A 23,128-nucleotide genomic window follows, 5' to 3' on the forward strand; every position below is an offset into this window, starting at 1 on the left:
TGTTGTTGTGCGCTTTCTGACAAAACGAAAAAAACGAAGCTTTGCGGTCGATTCGCAACACCGATTGCGCGCTGCATTTTGCGGTCATTGCCTAGGCAACGATTAATTCGACGTTATTAGATTATTAGGCTTTAGGCACAATTTGCTTGTGATGCACGATCAGACGTGGGCGCGTTTCAGCACACATCTGTCGATCTACAAACGGTCGCTGGCCCGGCACCACCAGCCAGGCCAGCTGGTCCATGAAAAACGCATTCACGACTGCAAACGGCAACGGCCAGGCGTGTGGTGATCACGATCGCACCGGCCTGATTGTAGCCGTGTGACTAATGTGAATTTTCTATTGCATTTTCTACTTGCAGGAACGTACGCTATCGACAATAACAAGACAACGGTTAGAAATAGCACTCACTAGCGATACTTCGCTGACGAAGGTGCACTCCATCTTGTTTGGTAAGTGTTTAATAACTTTCGCAATTTGTTTTGCAATGGTTGAAAAACAAATTTTCTCGGCTTCACTGACTCTTCTCTCTTTCTGGAATTTGTCCGTTTAATACGCCAACCATGGGCGAGGAAATTGTTGAGTCTTATGTAAATTCTGGCAATATTTTCACATTTTTTTTCATGTTGTTCAAAATGCATATCGTAACAAACATTCAAGATTATCTTGCCCGTGGGATTATTTTTCATATTTATGCAAACACATTATCTGTCTCTCGTCATACGAAACGAACTTCTCATATTGCCACCGGACGGGAAAGTCGCCGCGAACTTTGCCCCCCAAGAAGCACAGCAGATCAACGAGACTTTGGCAACAAAATTTGCATTTCCCCCTTTCTTCTAGTGTCATTTGATGACACGACACAACCATGAAACTACAAAACATTAGCATTTTGCACATCGTCAACATTTTTCCGCTTTCCGTTCTCGCTCCGAAGAGGACGACTTGCAAGTGGTCTGCACGTGTTCAGCAAACGGCAAATGCCGCTACGCTACAGACAGCCACAGCCCCCACGCTGGTCGGGAATGCTCTCTGCAACGTGCTATGCTCGATCCGCACGAGCGAAATCCTTACTTGTGTGTACGCTGGAATCGAAAAAGATGATACCTCTTTGCCCGACGGTCATGTGGGACCGGGCGCTCATCTCGGTCTATTCGGTAATCATTTCACTCTGGTGCCTGTCGGAGGCGACGACGAAACGGTATGGCTCAAGGCGAACGATTTCACCACGCTCCGACAAACTCCACCGTTGGAGCGTAGATAATGTTTGCTCGGACGGTGGACGACTCTCATCCAATGGTACGGTTTGTGGCCGTTCAGCTTCGTCGCAAGAAAAGAATCATCCAGATACGGTGTGTCCAAAATGGAACGCTGCACGTGTGCGCTTTTCGCAATGACAAATTGTTGACAATTCCGAGTGTCCAGTCTCTAAAATAGGAGTGTCTCATCTTTTATGAATTTCCTCAATTTTTATTTTCAAATTGTCGTATATTACATTCTTACAAACTTGTGTTATAAATTTCATAGAAATTACACTATGAGTAGGTTTATTAATAGCACTCACTGTATGCCACCCTTGCAATCCATGGAATCGCTAGTACATTGTATACGGTTGATGTACATGCAGCCTCTAACTATAATCCAGGGACCGGTCTCTTTCCCAAGCACAGCGTGTCATGCTACCGGCACTCGCTTTTTTCCGACAAGAACTGTACGAACTGTGCATGTGCTGCAACCGGAGCTAAAAACACCGATGCAGTTACCGAGTGCACAAATCCTCCTGCAATCACACTTCATCCAGGTTTCGCCAGAATACGAACCAAGAAGTACTAATATGCCAAGGTAAATAGAGCGGAAATGAAATAGTCTGCTTCTTTCTTTCCTGTTTGGTTACCTCTTCCCTGTGCGTTCTCTGGCACCGTTGACGTTGGCCAAAGTTTTGCTCCGGATTTTTTTTTGTTGCTTCCCCCATTTGCTTCTTCTTTTTTCGTTCCCATCTGTGTGCTGCCTAACCATGTCTCTGTGTGCCATCATTGCTGGTCTGTGGCGCTTCCAGTTGATGCAAACCCCGGAGAGCTCAGCTTAGTGATGGAGCCTTGGCTCTACTCGGTCGGTCTTTTGCCGGCATTTGCCCGTGCCATAATGTGCACGCTGTGGAAAACCCTTTGCACGATAACAAAAGGACGCTTCGTGTCCTTACCCTTTTCCCGCCCCTCCCCCTCCCAATAACAGGAGAGTACGATCGAATTTACGAGGTACATAGTCGTAACGAATCGTTCAAGGTACGTCGTTAGCAGATGACACTGAAACGAGGCACACAGAGCTGTGTGAGCATGTCCTTATAAGGCCATTTCCCAGGACTCACTGGATAGTCGAGAGGAAGTGCACTAGAACTTATCGGAATCGTAATCGGAAAGGAATGAAAGGAGAGTGGTGAACGGGGTGGAATGAAAAATGAATCATTTCTTTTTCGGTTGAATGTGACTGAATGTGCAAGGTTTTATGGCTTTTATTTTAGTTTGAGACTCCACTTTGCATGAAACTTGTGTTGGATTTAGATTAAGCATATTTAAGGGCGGCCAAAACTCATGCAAGCATGCGCTCTTTATGCTGCCACTCGAGGTCAACTGCTTCACCGACTAACGAGACTAACTTCCACTTCTCCCAATCTCTCCCCCCCCCCCCCTCCCAATAAAAAAAAACGGTACACGAAGGGAGGTCACCAACGATCACTTTCCTCTCTTTCTTCCGATCAGAGTTTCCCAGGCGGGGCCACCGCTAGCGGATTGTGTAACGGACGGAGGCTTCAAACAACGAAACGAAACAGTAACAAAAAAGATAAACTAACGTAGGCGCTTGACCGTGTTTCGCCGTGGTTTCGCGTCGAGGGCAAAACTTTGCGCGTTCGCCATTGTCTTTAGCTGCCGAGCGTGAAATGTAGGGCGACGACGAATTGGAAAAAAGACAGTGAGCACTAAACACGTTGCAGTAACACACACACACACACACACCGAGGTACATTTGGAGTAAGGGTGGGGGTTTGCAAAATTGGTCCGATTGTTGAAAAATTGTAACAAACGATTGGATTGGGGGTACGCGTCGCACACTGACTCATGCTGGGTGGCTTTTACTCGCGCCCTAGGTACGGCAGGCAACTCTTTCCGGAGAAAGCAGATGAATCATAAACGATTGAAACAATGAGGGGAGAAAATGCACTTCTCGCTGGTCGGCGATTTAGAAGGGTGTCCCGTGCCGCACGCGTAGAACAATGATACCATCGAACGAGGAAAGAAGCACGAAAGGAAGCATTTCTTCCTTTCTGACGTTCATGGACAGCAATCGCGCGTGGTGTGAGTGACACGGTGGAGCTTGTCACTATTAAGAATCGCTGAACGATTTGTGTGTGGCATGTAAGGTTCAATTTTGTATGCTGGTTGAATATGCAAAGCAAAGCGACATAATTAGATCGAAATTAAGTAACATGACACCAAACCATTCCGTTACTATTCAAAGAGAAATAAAGCCTCAATAGGGGGGGAATGATAAAACCATGTTGATTTTGGTTGGAAACAAACCCAAAAACGATCAGAGATCACCGATTTAAAGACAAGATGAACTTCGTTTGTCTTTTACTTCAACTGGCGCGTAATGACGTCTACTGATTGTTTTTTGTATTACTATATTTTGAGATTCGGGGAGAGATTCGAACTCCCTTTGGCTCTTTCAGGAGCCGACGTAGCTACCATTAGACCATAAGGCCGTTGTATTTGACGTGGAGTACATTCAAGACTAGATCGAACTGCTAAATCACTAAAGAAGCAAACTGAACTTCACCAACTTAAATGACATATCCGTATGAACCGTGCTTCATAACCATTTGTTGCTTTCAGTTTGTAAATTTAGCAATTTCTGATACTGCGCCCTCGTGAGAATAAATACACTTTCACTTTCAGTCAAACGAGAAAAACACCTTTGTCACGCGCGACCTCGATGGAAACATAATTATGCTGACACATGCTACTTTCACCTCAATGCTACTTCCTCCATACAGAACGCATTCTCGGGCAGGATGTGACGCGAAACGTGCGCGTGACAGTGCGTTCATTCCAGAAAGCTTTTCATTCACGATGGAAAATGAGTATTAAAATAATCTATTTTCCACCCGGCTGGCTGCAACCTCCCTCCGGGGCGTCAGAACCCTGGCCGGAAATAACCTGAATCAAGTAAAAACCACAACAAAGCCGTGTAACCGGAGAGCCGGGATAAAGCGTTCATCATGACCCAATGCCTCTGGTTTGCCGCGCACCCAAGATGCAAGAGGTTGTCGCGTTTTGCGCGCCTCCGCTTGGTGGGTGGGAGAGTTGTGAGACCCGTAGCTACACGCAAGCTCTTCATATAGCTCCTCGGGACTGGGCCTGGGTACCCTCCCAGCGTTCAATCAAGGCGGAAACAAGGTAGTGGACCTAGTTCTCGTTGCCTGTTTCTTTTTTCGTCTGCACTCCTTCATTCGACGACGTCAGTGTACGCGCACGGTAGGCGCAGTGTGTTTTACTTGTGTTGTTAAAACTCGGCTCGGCTTGTTGTGCGCCTCTGGCCGGCACCAATGTTACGCCAATGTTGAACTACTTGTGGTGGCAACGCGTTGCAAGAAGCCCCCAATCGGTGACGGTGGCCTTTCGGGGGCGTAGTGATGGTGGTGGCAGTAGCACTAGTAGTAGTAGTAGTAGTAGTAGGTCATGCTCGGAGTGTTGCATACAGCCAGAGTGCTGGGGCACGGATGGCCCAATTAAGCGGTTGGTGGCGTGCGTTATTAATTATTTCGTCACTAACGAGCGCGGCGAGGTTCTCGCTTAATGGGAAGGTGTGCATAATGGTTGTGGTGCTGCTTAATCATGTTGTGGGCGGAAGAAATGTGAGTGGAAGATTGATTTTTATTCCCCGTTCGATTAAGGCACAACAAGGGTGCAAGGGTAAAGCTATTACGGAAGATTGCTTTATGAACCCACTGTATGCAAAAGAGGGTTTTAAGGTTTGTGCTTTGAGTTTGAAATTTCGTTCGAATTATCGGGCAAGCTGTATCACTGGCATTTTGATCTCATATGATAGGCATAGGCGTTCAGTCCATTCAGGACATTTGCACATAAGAATTTACAGACAAACGAATGCATTCAGTCAAGTAAAGATTACAGTGTTTTTTGCTCCAAGTTCACATCGAAGCGTACATGCTCCAAAACCTCCAAGTTTCTTCTCTGTGGTGTAGAAAACTTCGAGAAAGAGCTCTTCTCGCCATGTTACCACAAATCACAAATGTCTAGACAATAATGCCGAGACAGTATCACGTGCCAGACGATAGGAACTCTGCTCGTTCAAATAGTCAGGACGGTAGCGTTACGTGGAAAGACTTTTTCCATTAGCCTAACTTTCGAGTTTATACGCTTGCTACTGTGCAACCCCCGTTCGCAGGTCGGTAGGAAATTGTGGAATAAACTTATGGCAATGTGGACAGCAGTTCCTCAGTTAGACGCACGATAGCAGCTATCGTAAAGGTGTGAGGAAGACTATTTCGTGGAATGGAAACGTGCAATATGCAAAATTTCGTTTCTTGTTGATCGTATTACTTCAAACAACAAAACACGCTTTTATTGTACAAGCTTAATAGAACATTTTTTTATTTGCGCTTAATTCATTAGAGTATTCTTATTTTAGTACTTCTTTATATTAACAATTCGTCAGCATACCTAAGAAAGAGTTCCTAAGTGTTAGTAGCCGGCAAATAGAACTTATTTGTTGAGCGCTCCTTATGTAATGACGCCTGCTTTAAGAGAGAAAACTCGGTATGGCTGATGATGAACGACGTTACGACTATTTATGTTATAGACTTACAAAACATGGGTTTTTAGGGGTTCTCATAATTTTGGGACACTTTTTTGAATATTTCATATTGGATGTGAACTGCGATGCGATAAGAATTGAACTCTATGGCATTTTTTTTGACAGGCGTGTTGACAATTCCTATTGGATTCCAAATGAGCCCTGTCTAAAAAGGGTGCCGTAGAGTCCACTTTCCGTCCCATAGAGTTCTCACTTCCCGTAAGAAGTTGATAAGTGTATAATAGGACATTATCAATCATGATTACAATTTATTAGTTAAGTTTAAATAATTTGGTGGAATACTTTTACGTTAATCAGTGTAGTAATTGTATACTGAATAATTATATTTTAATGTTACGCTCTATTCTTCAACATATAAGTCATGTTAGACCATTCACGGTTAGGTTGGAGTAAAATTATGTCAGTACATTGTCCTCATTACTTTCATCTGATTGATTAGCAGGTCACAAAGTGAGCAGAAACGGTGTACTGACACCATGAGCAAACTGTAACCCGCTGCACAAAAGGTGATTTGGTAGATTGTGAGAGTTTACACCGGAGCCAAAAGTATAAATTCACCAAACACCAACAAACTCACCGCGCCTTGTTTCCAGTTCTGAATGAAACAAAAAAACACACACACACACACGATGTGTTCCCATTTCCGCATCGTGTCGGCGGAAGTGCACGAAGGGTGTCCAACCAACGTTCGTCGACGATGCAGACCGGCGCAAAGAAGCATAGGAGGTCACCATGCGAAGGAAAAGGGAAATGGGTTGATTTTTCTCCTCTCCCCCCCTTGTTGCTATCCTCTCTGCACACCCGCCAGCGATCTTCCCCGTGGGTTTCGGTTGTGACCCTTTTGCTGCCACCCTCCCTTAGTGGCTCGGTGCGAGTGGCAAGAAGGAGTCCCCATTTACCGTACGTGCGTTTGCCCCGTTTTCGCGTGCGAGATTTGTTTTCAGCGCCCCGAGAGATTTCTCTCTATCCTTCGCGCCCTATCTGCGCGTCACAGACTCCCGCCATCCATTTCGCCGTGTCACTTTGGTCGGATCGCTTTGTCCTGCTTATAAAAAAAAACGCGTACGCTCTGAGATGAAAACGTATATCTCTCGCCTGTGTTTACTACACACACACCTTCCATCTCTGTCGCCGGGCCCGGGATTCTATATGTTCTGTCAATCTCTCACACTCTCGGTCTCCCTTTTTTTTTCTCTGCCGTGCCGGTTTCTTCATCACCTTTTCTGACGATTGGGGATAGACGACCGCGCGCCCAGACCTGAACTGGGTCTGTGAACTGTGGCGCGAGATAGACGGCGTCCGCACGGTGCGGGTTGGCGCGCGCCTGTGCCACTCTTTCGAAAGTGAAGTCACCGTATATCAGCCGCGACCCATTATTCTCCCTTGCCGAGAGGCCGGCCCTGTCCGATGCCTTTTTTCCGTGTGGTTTCTTGTTGAAAGCAGTGGAAAATAAACAAAACACACATGTGGGGAGAGGGGGATAAAAGAAGTTGGGGCGGGCAAGTGGTTGACCAAGATTTGGAACCTGTGTAAAGTGCGGTATGGGTTTGATAAGTACACAAATGCCTACAATGATTCAAACCAATAGGAAAGTTAGCTTGACATAGTTATTTGCATAAAATATTTTTACTCAAATCCTGTCTTACAATGCTTTTTGATACGCATTTTAATAGCTATTACAGGGTTTTCCAGGAGTTGTCATAGTTGTGGGACACTTTGTTGGCTCCTTCTTACTTGAAATGAACCTAATGTAATGTGAATTGGACTCTATAGCACCCTTGTTTGATAAATCCAATAGGAATTTTCAAGGAGCCTGTTCGAAAAGGGTGCCATATAGTCCAATTTTCATCACATGACGTTCACTTCCCTTAAGAAAGAATCTAGGAAGTGTCCCACAACTATGAGAACTCATGGAAAACCCTGTATTTGACTACTCTTTATTCTTTTTCCTAAAAATCCATTTTCTTCCTCATTGTTATCATGTTTTACCTGCAACATACTAAGCACATAGCAGTTGTTATCAATAGACACGTTTCCACAGATGCAGCAGTGCATCCATTTGGTGCACACGATGAATAGAAAGTGAGAGAAGAATGGAAGTGAAAAGTAGATTGCGAGCAAAAGGGTCTGCTTCCGATTTGAAATTCAACTGCAATGCTTGATCTAGTTCCCTGCTAACCTTGAGCACTCTCGAACTCGAGCTGAAAAGGATGCTGCTGTTGGGTCGCACCCGGCTCTGAGATGGGTGCGGAAAGCTTCGCGTTGAAAATAGTTCAACTTTCCACCGAGCGCTTTCCTTTTGGAGGGGGTGATTAGAGGGGTTTGTTGGCTTCGATTGCAGGCAGGAGACTCTCCGTGATGCTGCGTTTTCCCATGTTTACCCCCGTGAGTGGAAGTGAAAAACAATAATTATACGATCATATCGATCGATCGGGCGCCCCATCACCCACCACCACCACCACCTCGGAACACATTTTGCTCGTGCTCCGGTGTGTGAAGGGGATGGATAAAAAGCGACAATGAACAAAAAAAAACGTACGACCCACAACGAGATTCCTCCACCAGTGAAATGCAAAAGGAAAGGATTGGATTTGGAGCACATTTCTCTCTCCACAGACTCTCGGTTGTGTTGGGTTGGGGCGGTGGTAGTGGTAGCGTGCTTTTTTCTTGTTTCGCTTTGCCTTTAAATGACGCATGCTGTCACTTAATTCTCTCGTTTTCGTTTTTCGTTCTCTCTCCTGCTCTCACCATGAGTAATGTCGGTCAACTTGTTAAGCCGAGATCGAACGCTGAAGGTGAGAGCGAGTGAGCAAGCACGGTGGCCATCGCTTCTCGCTGCCCCGTTGGGGCCGCGCGCGCGTTCGTTAGCAGGCGAGAGCGAGGTAGAAAGACGTGCGAGCAAAATGGAGAGTCGTGCTGCGATGATTGTGTGTGAGTGTGTGTATCCGTGGGCCCCACAGCTGTGGCTGTGTGTGCTGGCGCGGGCCCGTTCGACTGCCCGGCTAGGCGATGGTAACGATGGCGCACTAGAGTCGACGTTCCTCCCCTTCTTTAGTCGACGTTCGCTGCATGTACGGTAAAGAGGTGTGTGCCACTGTCCACTATAGAGTGCCCGCGCGCTATACACAGTGCCCTGCAGTTCGTGCTCGTTATCTGCCGTTTTGTGTTTGCCTGCCTGCGTGAAAGATCGGCACAGTGTTTTTGTCACGTTTTTGTTGTGCCGTGACACGACGACGCTATCGCGACGTTGTTTCCCGCGGCTTCGGATGCACACACGTGCACAGCCTGCACTGGCAAGGATTACGGTACGCAAGCAACCCTGGGCAGCCCCGCTTTGTTTCAGCAGTGTGTGCGATTTGTGTGCGATTTGTGTGCGCGTCGGGATCATAGTGCAGAGTGCATTCCCTTCTTTTCCGTACCGGTTCGCCGCGTGCAGCATGTCAGCAGGCGCCTGTGAAGCTGTGCGCAAACAGTGAAGCTCCAAAACCCTGAATGTGTACGATCATTGTTCGGTAATGCCTTGCATGCTTTGCAGTGTGTGTGATTGCGTATCTCCAATAAAATGTCCACTTTTCAAAGGAGGGAATAAGGCAAAGATAACACACAAAACGAATTCCCAACGAGATAGCTCTGGCTCTTAGTGTGTTTGTGTTGTGTGAGTGTGTGTGTTTGTGTGCTCAAGGTTTCTGCTCTCTTCTGTAGTGCGGACGGATCCGAAGCCCAAGGTTTATAGATGCACACGTGCAGCCACTCTCCGCACCTGACATATCGTCGCAAACGATGCAATCAAGTGGCAAATAAACGGGGTCGTGCTCTATCTCTCGCTCTCTCCTTCTCTCTTTCTCTCTCTCTCTCGCTCTTTTACACGTGTACTACACTGAAGCGGTGTACCATTGTCGTGCCGGCATCGAGAACCACACAACGAACGTGCTTCAGGCCTTTATATACTAACCTTGACTCGATCCGACGATTACTGCACCAGCAACGTGTGCGTGTGTGTGTGCTTTACTAAGTGTATGCCCTTTACTGTTCTGGGCCGATTGTCTGGTGTTTGTGGCCCCGCGCTGTAGGATTGCCTTTTGAGGTGCATATGTGTGTGCTGTGTCCGCCGCTCACAATCTCATGCGCGTGCAAGTGTGTCAAGTGCGCGCGCTCGCGCGTATGTACGCGTCGATCAATCCACTAAACTACACAGCCAGCGCGAGAGAGCCGCATAGTGGTGGGTCTCCGAATTCCTAACCTAACAACTCTGGGGGAAGGCTTTCGGTGAGCGATTCGGTTTGTTATGCAAGCAGCGGAGCGGCGGGTAGGTTGTGCAATGGAACATAAAACATCCCTTTGTGTCGTCGCAGCTGTTGCACGCGATAAGCGGCCGAAACTGAAACGAAACGATGCACACGCACACACACTCGCTCAACGAACGCTTTGACGGGAAAGTCGAACAGGACGCAAATGTCACCTGGCACAGGGATAGATGAGTGTGGTAGTAAACTAAGTGAGCTAAGTGACGATAGGAAGGCTTCAGTACCAAAAAGCTGTGGTTCAATTTGGACCCCATTTCAAGCACAATCTTTGTTGGATCGTGAAGCGGTGTGTGAGATAGGCTGCGTGAGATAGACTAGTGAGAAGAGATGAATATCTTTCCCTTTATTCCTTTTCCGTTCCAATTAATCGTAAATTGTAATGTCAAACCATGATTATGAGTGAACACATGTCTCTATAATAGGTTAGGTTTTGCCTATCCTTTCATAATCATTAAATACAACATCCCCTTCTGGCTGAGCTTCTACCGATTGTCGTGTCTGTTAAACTGAACGTCATTGGAAAGCTATGTCTACTATGTGTATGTATGTCGGTGTGAGTGCAGCCACTGAAATCTGACCAAGGTGAAAAGCAATAGCAATGTGTGGTTGCGATGGTGTTGGTAAACAATTGGCACAACGAATGCCAATAGAGTGTGGGCCACACAGAGCAACAAGCGACTTCGAGGGAAAGTAACCGAAGGCCCACCTGAAAACGTGTATGTAAGAGTTGGCGCTTGGTATTTCACGCGCTGTATGGAGGAAAACGTGTGTTTGGCTCCGTTTGGTTGTGCAAGTCGTGCAATGGCACAGTGTGTCTCGATCAGCTTCGGTACAAGTTGATGTGTACAAAAGGGTAAAAGGATACAATCATTTCAGCCATTTTTGTTTAGTTAGAGTCATCCTGGACCAGTGTCGTATGTTTTCCTTCATCCTTACTGGCTTCCTTGTCACTTATTTCATGCGAAAATGAGGAAAACTTTCCTCTACAGCGCCGTGTGGAGAAAGCATTGCGCTTGCTAGGGTGCTGCGGTGAAAACGCCCCAGGAAAAACTGCAAACTCCGCATGCTCAAAAATAATTAAGCCAGAGAAAACACTTGGAAAATGTTACGCGCGCGCTGCAAGCAAACGCAGACCTAAAACAAAAAATGTTATGTGAAAGTGAGATGCTAGCCGGTGCTGGATATTGAAGAAAGAGAAAAAATGGAAAAAATGAGTACATCAAATAGGTTACGAGTCACACGAGCCCCAGCTCAAGAGCGAGAAAAGGGGAAAGCTGAGTAGTTGTAGTAGTCGAAAATGGGCGCAAAAGCGAGATAGAGCAACACGATTGAGAGATGCCCAATGTCGGAGGAAACACTGGCAAGTGAAATCTTGCCCACCTCCACCCCAAAATAATAAAAAAGCGAATTGAAAACACTAAAGTTGTGCCACAGAGACAGAGAGAAAGAGAGAAAGAACCAAAGCAAAAGAGCGACAGAGAAAGCCAAACCGAGTGTTGATGTGTGTGTGTGTGTGTGTGTGTGTGTGTTTACCTTACAAAATGTGAAACGTTTGCGCATCAAATGCGCAACTTTTAAGCGTGTTGCTGTATTTGTATGTGTGTGTGTTTTAAGGGGGGATGCATTGTGATGCATTGAGGGAGAAGCAACACATCATAACATAACCCCAAAATTGTGACAAAATAAGAGTGTACTGCAGTCATTTCGCCACCCCGCGAATGTGTGTGCCTTGAATTGTGATGATGATGAGGATTGTTTATGTGTGTTTGTGTGCGTTTTGCGTATGTGTGTTGCATTCTTCTCCTTCAGCACCATCTCTCTCCGCAGTGTGTAGTAACGCATATTATTTTCCTTTCACTCCTTCCCAACAAGCAGCACTCATAATTAAGCATCAACCCCACCAAGCATAAGCAAGCGAATCTGTGCGCGCGTGATTCTTCGCGTGTGAGTTGTTACTTGTGCGAGCTGAAGTGAAGTCAGCTAAAGTGTAAAATAAATAACAAAACAGGTAGAACAAGTAGAGAAGAAAGAAAAAGTTGCATTCGTGTAAGTGGATAAGGAAGAAGCGCAGCAAAAGGAGGCGCTATCCCATCGCTGCTGATCGTGCGTGCGTGCGTGCGGTTCCGTGTCAGGGTCGCTTACCCGTCGAGCTTACATGAGAGTGAGCTTTTGGTGTGAGCCTGCTCGTGACCAAAGCTAGTGAAGGTGTTCGCGAGCCCGAAACGCCGCGTGAGGGCTGCGAAAGTAGTAGTCTCACCGCGAGTACCTGTGTAGTGCGCGTGCGTGCGTGCGTGCGCGTGTGTTTGTGTGCCGATTCCAGCGTCAAAATTCGAGCAAGGCTAAAGCGCGTTCACCATTGCGCTAACGGGCAACAGGATTATAGAAAGGAGCTAAAGGGGAGGGAACACAGTAAGCTGATCCCTCTCTTTGTTCTGCTTCTTCCTCGAGCCCTTGCCACTCCGTTCCCTGGCCCGCATCGAGCGCGCAAGCGGGCGCTACATTCCTCCCATTTTTCTTGTGGCCCGCCGGTACAACAAAATCATTCACCGTGGATACCTTAGCATTGCCACTCGGTGGGCTCTCTCATGTTAGGATGGCTCTAGCCAGGTAAGTTTCCGGACTGCGCTACTTGCGCCCAACTTTGGAGCGTTTCTTCAGGTGGTGGGGCACACAACGGTTCGAAAGCTCGCTGAAGCTTTTTCTCCTTCGCGCTCTCTCATCAACATCAAAGCTCGTGTTTCTTTCCAATTGATTCCAATTGGATTTGCTATTAGAACGCTTATACAGGAGTTTTCGGGGATTCTCATAAGATTGTCACACTTTCTTGACTTTTTGGCACGAGAAATGATACTTTTAGCGCGCTGGTGATAAAGCTCTCACTAATGTGAACCTTATTAATCGACTAGTCGGCTCATCTGGCAATCCAATTTGATCAACTTTGAGGACCTAACTTAGCTTAACTTCTTTACAGTTTTGACTTCTAGACTAGGTGAGCGGACCTTTAGAGGATCTGTTCAAATAAGATGCTTCTAAGAGTATCTAATTTATTCTGCATCCTGATTTATGCATTGTATTAGCCTATAATTTTTGGATATGTATGGATAGGGTGTGCATGTGAGTGTTCGATATAACGTCTAAATAATCTTTGTTTTCAACAATTTGTTGCAATTTTGCGAATTGGTAATAAATCTGAATAGACAACCTCATACATCAAAGTTATTTAAGTTATGTTACTTAAGCTGTTTAAATAAAACTTTTACGACCAAAACTTTGTAAGCATTGTTGTTTAATTTTTGATCAAAACGGAAATTTTTTTATCAGGTGATAAGTTACGGGTAACCATTTTTTTTTCAAAATCGCAATACTGTCTTGGGTTTAACTCCTACAAACCGGCTATGGCCCATATCAACGATGCATATGCTGAATCTGTCATCTAAAACAATATCCACCGCCCGACCAAAGTGCTTCCCTATGTAACGATTGTTCGTTTCTGTTTCGTCGTACCGGATTGATGTGTATCGACTTTCCATTTCAAATGCGCATGCAAAATATTGATGTGTGCCGTCCTCCTTCGGTGGAGAGTGAAATCCTCCACTGGTGCATCATCCTTCGGCATGAAACTGGTGAGGAATACATATGCATGAGCTACGTCCTCGAAACGACCGCCAAAACGGGAGGAGCTTGGGGAGGGGGTCTGCAACTTCGGACGACCTCCCACGGGACGCCAGAACGTACTTTGACCGGTGGGGCAATTGGGGTTGCATCCTTTACGTTCTCTCACACCTTGCCATTGTGATCGCGGCGACTAGAACCTCGAATGGGGGAAGAATATGCACAAAAGGACGTTTGATCTGATCGGTTCCATCGTTAGGCGGTGGATGCAAAACTTTGAAACATTCAACCATTTCAAATGCGTATCAAAACAGCATTCAGGCACCAGGATTCGCCAATGGCCAGCCGACTTTCTTTGCATTCGCGGCGTGCCGGCGGCTACTAAGCTGACGGGCACCACCTTCCCGGCAAGTAGACCGAAGGCGAGACGGTCTGCTTCCATTATTCATTAACCGCATTGCAATTTCTGCTTTTAAATGCTTGCGGAGGGAAGTGGAATGAAAGCGGTGCTGGTGTGATGGTGGTGGTATTGGTGCAGAGTGAATGTTTACATTCATGAATCCATAGGCAGGGGAGCGAAAAACGGGCCCCACAAATAGGGCGCTGCAGTGAATCGAGCGATAAGCGATTTGATAAGTTTTTTTTGTTTGTTTGAGTGTGTTTCCATTTCGGTACAGCCTGTTTTTGTTAAGAAACAACAAAAAATACAGAAGCTATCACACAACGATTAAAACTGTGGCGTAATTGAAAATGCGCAGTTTTGATGCTTTTTTTTAAATGCAAAATCAAAGTCTACAAATTCGCTGAAATGACTCGGTTGTGCAACGTCGATTTTTCTTACAGGAATCATGTTGGATCATTGTGTCTATTTTTGTGATGAATGTTTGTCAACGACTGCTGTACGATACACTGTACATTTTCAGCTTAGGTAGTAGCTTTTTTTTCATTGACACATTTTTTATCAGTGTCATCTTCAGCTTCACGCCCCCTCCTCGTTGCCACTCACCCCTACCACAGTGAATATCAAGCGTTGGAGTGAGATACCTTCACAACCTGCCGCCGGAGACGATCTAGGCTTTATCGTAACGGCCTCGAACGTTGGAAAAGACAAAACCAAGGTATCTCGACATCGACACACACACACACATTAACAGATTCAAAATACGCGTTCCATTCTTTTTTAGGCGGCCAACATTTCGGTGCTGCCTCTCTGGGGCGAAGGTGCTGCCCAGTGCTGCCCAATTGACCATGGACTGATTTCCTCGTTACTTGACTCCGTCCCCAACACATTTGCCCGAGCGTCGTCAGCATTTTCTCGCTGCTCTGGCGATGGTGACATACTTTATCCACGGGGTCAACTGGCCCATCTGGTTGGTGTGCGTGTCGGTGTGTGTGTGTGTGTGTGTAGTGTGCCCTGCTAGTGGTGGTGGCTATGGTGGAGCGGCAGCGGTTGGCCAATATTTATAGTTCCCCTTCCGCTACGGTCCGTTTTTATTTTGTGCCTGCTTATTTTATTATTTTTATTTTTCGTTTGTTGCTCACTGCAAACGTTTCACTTCCACTATGTTCTGCACGCCCGTGTGTACGAGCTCTGCTAATTCAACATTCGCTTCACTTGTCGGTTCCTCTTGTGGCGGCACCTTCAACACCACACACGTCCCGCGCGCAATGTCCGACGCTCCGCGTGAGGACGGTACGGGTAGCATAATTAATTACCGGCAGCACAATTTTGTTCTCATCCTTCGCACCTACTGTCCTCACACAGCCAGGGCTAGGCAGCATGATTTAAATTACCTGTAGCAAACCAAAAAAAAAAAACATAGTTCCCCCGAGAGGCCTTCGGTTGGTGCTCGTGCCAAAAACAAAGCAGAAAGAAAAACATCTTTTATTGCTCGTGCCATTCATTTCAGTCCACTTATTTAACGCACTCGATGGTTGGTTTGGCCCGCTTGGCTGTGACATGATTTGGCCCGCGTGGAAGATCATTTTTGGCCCCGATTTGGAATGGGTGTGGGAAAGAGCCGTTAAATTATGCAACCGAAAAGGTGTTACAATTTGTAACACGCACCTAACGCAGCGTTCGTTTTTTTTTTGTTGGTATTGGTTACTTCATTAAATTGCGACCAAATTGTGCTTTATGCAACTTTTATATAATTCGCTACCCGTGGAGAAACTTATTACACTGAAATGCGTGTAGCAAGAAAAAAGTCAAACCATTTTTATATAAAAATTAACTTGTGGACATCATTCCAAACCAAAATCTGAAACACCTACGCAAGCGTTACGCGATACGACTGCCTAAACGGTTCGATGCGTGTGTGTATAGTGCCAGGTGACAGTGTCATGCCTTGGTGTAGATATGACCTTCGGAGCAGAACTTCCTTGTTGAGAAGCACAGAACCAAATCCAAGCTCAGCGGAAAAGAATGACGTTTCGCTTCGGTGCTGGCGTGTTTGTCCCGTCGTCTGCTCATAAATCTCAACCAAACCACCCAATCGGTTGAGACGGAAACCGGCTTAATGATAGCCAAAAAACCGCAATACTGATCGTCTTACCACTCCACGAGGCACAGACAGAGACAAGCATGATGTCAACGACGGCAGGCGGCTGAATATGGCCGCTCGCTGCCCGGTAACTAGTGACGATTCTGCTTACGTTAGAATCGTCCTTGAAACTTATTGACAGATTATGTTAGATTCTTACCGCCCGGATGAGCTTCGTCACTATCGGCCATGAGGAGCTGATTTTTTTTCTTCTGCCGAATCGTTTGCCGCAAATTGTTTTCGAATGTCGCCAGTTTTCATTTTCTCTTAGGAAGATTTGATAGTGCCCGTATTATCAAATGCAATCATAAGGGTTTCGTGATTCAGTCAGCTCTTGATGGAATTGTTTAAAGCATAACTTAACTATATGATCAAACCTGAACTGCATCTGGAGGTTACAGCTGTATTCATTTGTGCGCACATTGTCACCTAAACCCATATTTGCTCTGTAGTAATTTTAACAATACCCACCTGCTCCTGCATTTGCGCTCACAGACTCACGAAGAAACATTTCTTCCTCTTCGGCTTTTGCTGCTGTGCCAGTGCAAATAGTTACCTAGAAGCTACATCGGCCCTCCGGTCCAAGCCAGTTATTACAGATGCTTTCAAGTTATTCCTGGCTACGTGGTAATTTTCAGCGCATGATCAAATCAAAGCTTGCCGTTGGCGTTGCGATGCTAACTGATAAGAATGACGCCCCATCCCTTTGCTGAGGTGCTTGTTTGCACTGGCTGGCACAAACAGTCCTCCTCCCTACCGACACTGAATAACAGAGGGAAGATCTTTATGTCATCTCGATTGCTGGCATAAGCTTTCAAACCCCCCCCCCCCCCCTTCCTCCTCTTTTGGGTCCAGGTTCCAAGGTACGTCTTGTGTAGGAGTTCCCGTTCGAAGATGCTGCCCAGGTTGAAGTGCATTCAGGCGTGTGTGGTTAATAAATCTTTCGTCCAAGCTGGGACTCCCACGAAGGATGCCGTAAAATGGGGGAGTGGGATACGCTGGGGTGGTTCAAAGTGTGAGCATCATCGCATCGCTTCATGGCATGCTATCAAAATGATCATCAAAATGGGTCCAGACGTGGGCTTGTTTAATTTCCTACTAACTGCTTGTGTTGTGACATGAATCACTTTGCGCACACATTTTCACGTAAACAGGGCGATTTGTTGAACCATTTGATGGTTTCTTTTGGAAGTTGTTTGTTGTGCTCAATTTGAGATGCATTAGAAATGTTAGAGGATTTTTGCCTATAATAGAAGAAATGTTTTAAAGCCACCGTTGGATTTGTCCTACTTTTTTTTACCATATTGACACTGTAAAGCACATGTATTGCAAAATAAAAAAGACAGATAAGAATACCTCTTTGTACCTTACGTTTATGGCCCCCCTGGTTAGTAACCAATTCAATCACTACTGCACGATCAAATATAAACGAGGATGAACAGCTGTTTGCTGTTTGTGTATATACAACGATGACTCGCCGAAGGAATGCAAAAGCGCCAAGAGCGCATTCGAAGCGCATGCAATGCCATAGAGGCGCTTACCAACCACAAAGTAAAGGTTGTATTGCGACACGAGCGCGTAAACATTTGCTCTGCCAGTAAGGTTGGCCCACTGTTTTACACTCACTTTGATGTGGCGCTGTTCAGAATGACCTAACGTTTGCTAAAATACTGCAGCAGCAGCTAGAAAGTCTGTTTAAAACAATGCAACATTCACTGCATGCCCTACTGGTAAGGTTTCAATTTCAGCCTCTTCGGTGTGTAAAAGTGTTATTTTTGCTCCATTTTTCGTTCACTATCAGATCCGGGCTGATCTGGCCGGTGGCACGACGCGGGCCGCTTTCCGAAAGTCTCTGGCCCCGCTCCGTTCGGCTGGCTCCGTTCGGCAGACGTGAACTTTCACAACACACCATCGCCCAGCGCGGGTGACCTCCTTTAGACTCGGCCGGATCTCCTTCGATAAGAGGCCGCAGCGAAAGGCGAGTGAAAATGCTTTCCACCGTTTTAATGTGGCATCCTCCATTGCGGAGATGGTCCCGTCACCCAGCCAGACACGGGCTGTGTGTGTGAGTGTGTGCCATCGTTTTAATAGGGCTTTCTTCAAAATGAATCAACACAGCAGAGGATGGAGGGGGAGGAGGAGCACAGTGTGTCAACGGGATCGAATGTGACAAGTGGCTTCGGTTGCAGACAATCGACCCGGGGCTGGAGGTTTGCCTCGAACACCAGCTGGCTTTGGGGTTGGCTTTACTTTTTTTTTTTTGTTTCTGTGTCACGATTGCAGCTGCCGACAAGCTGCTGCTGTGCTGTGCGCTGCTGCGTGCTGGTGAGCGCATTGCTCCATCACCAAACGGCGTCGGAGTTCGAGTACGACGAGTGGCCCGCCACTGTGTTCCGCCAGTCGCGACCTCCTTTTTGGCGTGGAACCGAACACACGCACACTCTCACTCTCGGTACACAATCGTGGCTTTAGCGGATGGCCGCAACACACACACGCACACACAGGCGTGCGAGGGGACGCTCCTATTTTGCGTCAATTTTTGGTGAAACGAATGAAGAAGCGACCGAGCTGGGCTTAGCTCATCCCCGTCCGAATGCCGTCCCAATGGCGGTGGGATTAAATTGGGGCCTTCCAAAAGTGTGACCCTTCCCTCCTCAGCAACACACGCACGCAACGGCCTCGGTGTGAAGCGTCTTCCTTGCGCAGTGTGGTTGCGTGAACGGGCAACTGATGATCATCATTGTTGCCGCCAGCGTTACTGTGTTGCAGTGTTTGGATGCCGAGTCTGCGCTATGTTTTAAATTTTTATATAACTTTCTTTTCAGTCCTTCCGAAATGTTTCTTCCATATTCGTCGGGCGACTTGTCTAACAAACTTGATAAACTTTGAAGCTTTGAGCTATTCTGGCAAGCTGTAATTTGTAATCTTGTATTTGCAAAACTCTTAAATGTGATCTACATATCGATAAATCTATTGAATTCAACGATATCTTATTTATATGCTTTCTGCGAGCATCTCCACTGCCCAGGAATGTAAAAATGCATCGTAATGAGCAGGAAACGCAGTAAAGCACACAACACACACACACACACACACACACACACACACACACACACACACACACACACACACACACACACACACACACACACACACACACACACACACACACACACACACACACACACACACACACAGAAACACGCAAACAGACGTGCGAAACGTTCACCTACAGCTGAACTAGATCAACCGTGCGGCGCGAGAGGCGCTGAAACTGAACCGAATCTTGAGAACGTGAAGCTGTCGACATAAATTTATAAATATTAACCCCAATAATGCAATGTGGGGCTGTGCGCCACCCGCACCCCAACATACCGCACCTCGCGCCGTCCCGGGCCTGCAGTTACTGGTTGCAATTGCAGCGCTGCTTAACGCCGCGTTCGCACACCACGTCTTGCCTCACGACCCAGTTCACCAATGCGTGTGACGATCTTATTACACACACCGTATCGAACCGTCGGCGGGGCCGGTTCATTCATTCGATTTCGTAAATGAACGCACGCCTGCTCGCGACCATATCTCACCGTGATCGTTCTCACTATAGGCTTCTCGGTGAGGGTGGGCCGGTTTTCGCCTATCCTCACGCCTCACGGCGAACCAGAGAGGGTGAGATGTAACGCTCGCTATAGTGAGCCGTAACACGTTATTAATCATTTTCTGAGGGTGGCGTGTACTGGCATATCCTTCAAACAGGAATAAAAAAATATATTTTTTTTTTCTTTAATATAATAAATGAAAAATTGTAATTGATAAATTCTGCAGCAAAAAATGAAGTACTGCTCTGTGGAGCAAATTATCCATTTCTTATTATTTTGCTTACTTTCATACGAACTGTACCAATAGCTCATTCAGCGTGTACAATACGCTCACCTTCATCGATCAATGGCAGACAAACGAACGGTAATGCTTCCACCCCCGGACCGATGGAAAGTCAAAGTGTGAAGGTGAGAGGGCCGAGCATCGGTGCTGGCATACGCGCGCGCGCACGCCACGCAGCATAATTCGCCTTCACAAAATGCGATCGTGGTCACCCGGTTCCCTCAATTCATCCACCCCACACTCCCCCTCCCACTAAACAGCGAACGAAACCCTACCAGATGCCAAACATTTATTGGTTTCGTTTGCGGCTCGCTTTAATGCTCGTCAAAGTGTGTCAATGAAAAAGGCAGCGCGCGCGCGTGACCGCGTTCACTAAGCCCTCTCTCGCTCGCTGTATCTCTCTCTCTCTCTCTCTCTCTCTCTCTCTCTCTTTCTTGTTTTTTCTATCTCGTTCTCTTTCTTGGCTATCCGCCCGCTCTCTTCACCCGCTTGTCCGTCCGTCGTCGTGCCGTCTCACTAAGCCAGATCGCGCACGTGTGAGCATCGGTGTCTTTGGAGCTCACATTTGCCCGTCCGGAGCAGCGTGTAAGTGTTGTGTGACTTGAGCTTACACCAACACAGCGGTCGGTGCGCCGGTTTGTTGTTAGTACTACACACCCACACACACACACACACACACACACACACACGCATTCACTACATTCGTGCGCTCGATTGTGAAGTCTTCCGATTGTTTGCTGCCATCCCTCGAACTAAGCTGCATCTCTGTCCCTCCCACTTAACCATGGTACCACGCGCTCTGCCGTGAATTTTGTGATCTTCACACGCTCCTTCAAACCAACATCAGTGCAACAGCAGCACCCCACTTTGCCGTGGTTTGGAGGGCGTAAAAATGAGCGCACGTGCATTCACTCGGTCGCCCCTCTCCTCACCCTACCATTTCCATCCCTGGCGTGGTATGGCCCTTCGCGTTTATCAATGCCATGCCACACGTTTTGCCTTTGTGGCACGTTGTGGCAAATGTCATCCGTGATGGTTTTTTTTGTATTGGAAGAAGATAGCTACAGTTGCAGAAAGAGGGAAGCTAAATACTGTTCTAATTGCTAATCAGCTATTTTTGCATTTATTTATGTATGCAAATTTCTAATACAAAAGTAATCACTCTACCTAATGTAAATATCATGATCTCATCATTCTTTGCTTTAGTTGGAAGATATACGCATTGGATTAGGCAATGGAATTGAAATATAGTTGGAAAAATTGTCAATATCGACTTTATGGTCAATTTGGCATTAAATGAAAAATATGTCAATTTGAATTGTAAAAAAATATTCAAAAGTGTTCTTAAAAAAATCAACAAATTGTATTTCCACGTCATGCAACTCATTTGCTTGGAATTGGACCCTGCCTAGCTGTAAAATAATCGGGTTAAGTTCGCCAACGTTTCCTAAACTGTGCCCATTTCGGTGACGGTGTGTTTGTTTAACATTTTTAACCAAGCGTTGGATTTATAAAGAAAACTCAACCACCACACTTTCCTTACACCACCTTCACCATCGTCGTACGATTGTTTATTGCTTATTTGTTTGTGGGAAATGTATGCGTACGCTTGCTACAAAGCTGCCAGAGTGCACCGTATAATGTACAAAAACCGTACCCTGCAAAGCCAGTCGAACAGAGGCAAAAAAAACACCGCACACACACTCGCTCTATGTGGACGTATCGGGTCCTAAACGAGGCCACACTATCCAAAACATTCAACCTTACAAACAGGGTCACATTGGCGCTTGCGGGGCTTGATCGTGTGAGGTGGAAAAACAAATCGACGCCATTATTAGCGAAGGCTGGTTAGGGGTGTGTATACCGTGGCGCTGGCCCGATCCAATTCACACTAGTGCACACACTAGTGAAAGCAATACAAGCGGTGGAAGCGTGAAATCATGGAAAGGAAAACTCAGAAACCTAAATACCATCACCGCCGATACGCGGATACTTTCATCATTTTCGTTGGAGATCAAAGGTTCGGAGAGTTGTATACGGGGGTTGGGGTCTACAAGCATTAGTATGAATATGGCTTTGTTGCGTCGGATGGTTTAGTTAGCTTGTCAGGTTGTAAGCGTTGAAAGGCAAACAGTATCTATGTCGAATCATTGTTAAGATGTGTGTTAAATGCTCTCAACTATATTATAATTAAGTACAAATATTTTATTTTGCATTGCTGATTTTATGAATGATATTCTGAATAATCTTTGGTCTGTTAATGATATCACCCTCATAATTGACCTTTTTCCAGCGATCATCGATAGCTAATTTATGTAAAATCGTTGTAAGGAACGAAACCATTAGGAGAATATTAAACATATAATATCCTTCAAAAGTTATTCTAACCAAAGCCGCATGTTAAAACATAACGGAACACCGTGCCAAGCCGCGGAGGTTACACAAATGCTAAGCGCGCGCGTTGAGAAACACTGAGCGAAAGGGCGCCAAACCGAGCGAAAGTGCGCTGTAATCAACGCAAACAACTCCACACGCGGCGAGGTCCACTCCATTTAGCGTGTGCTCGCGTTACAACGGGAAGCCACGCGTAAAAGCCGCCCGCTCGCTCGTGCTAAGGTCACTCGGGCTGCCGTGGAATCGGGGAATGTGCAAACGGGCAGGGAAAGGTTATTACAAACAGTTTCCTACCTCGCACCGTTCCACCATCCCTTTTCACTCCACCACCCGCCCTCCCCTCCCTCCCTCCCACCGTGGTGTACTACAAAGAGTCACTCTACCACACTCCCACCACACTTCCTCCGTATTCTTTCTCCGTTCTATTCCATTCTGCCCGGAACGATTGAAGGTCATTTTCATTTATCTTGCTACACTAATCGTACAGCGATGGTGACTATCGA

General features: G+C 46.4%; 1 protein-coding gene across 2 annotated transcripts in view; it reads left to right on the forward strand.

Moving 5' to 3' along the window:
- The first annotated feature begins 8,798 nt into the window (after window positions 1-8,798).
- The window catches only part of LOC1272801 (protein roadkill), a 77,945-nt gene continuing 63,615 nt past the window's right edge, over window positions 8,799-23,128 (forward strand). For both annotated transcript variants that reach the window (XM_061646952.1, XM_061646953.1), the window contains exon 1: window positions 8,799-12,804. In XM_061646952.1, coding sequence (XP_061502936.1) covers window positions 12,791-12,804 — 14 coding nt within the window. In that variant the 5' untranslated portion in view covers window positions 8,799-12,790. The remainder of the gene's footprint in view (window positions 12,805-23,128) is intronic.

The sequence above is a fragment of the Anopheles gambiae genome, chromosome 2, assembly GCF_943734735.2.
Source record: "Anopheles gambiae chromosome 2, idAnoGambNW_F1_1, whole genome shotgun sequence".
Lineage (NCBI taxonomy): Eukaryota > Metazoa > Arthropoda > Insecta > Diptera > Culicidae > Anopheles > Anopheles gambiae.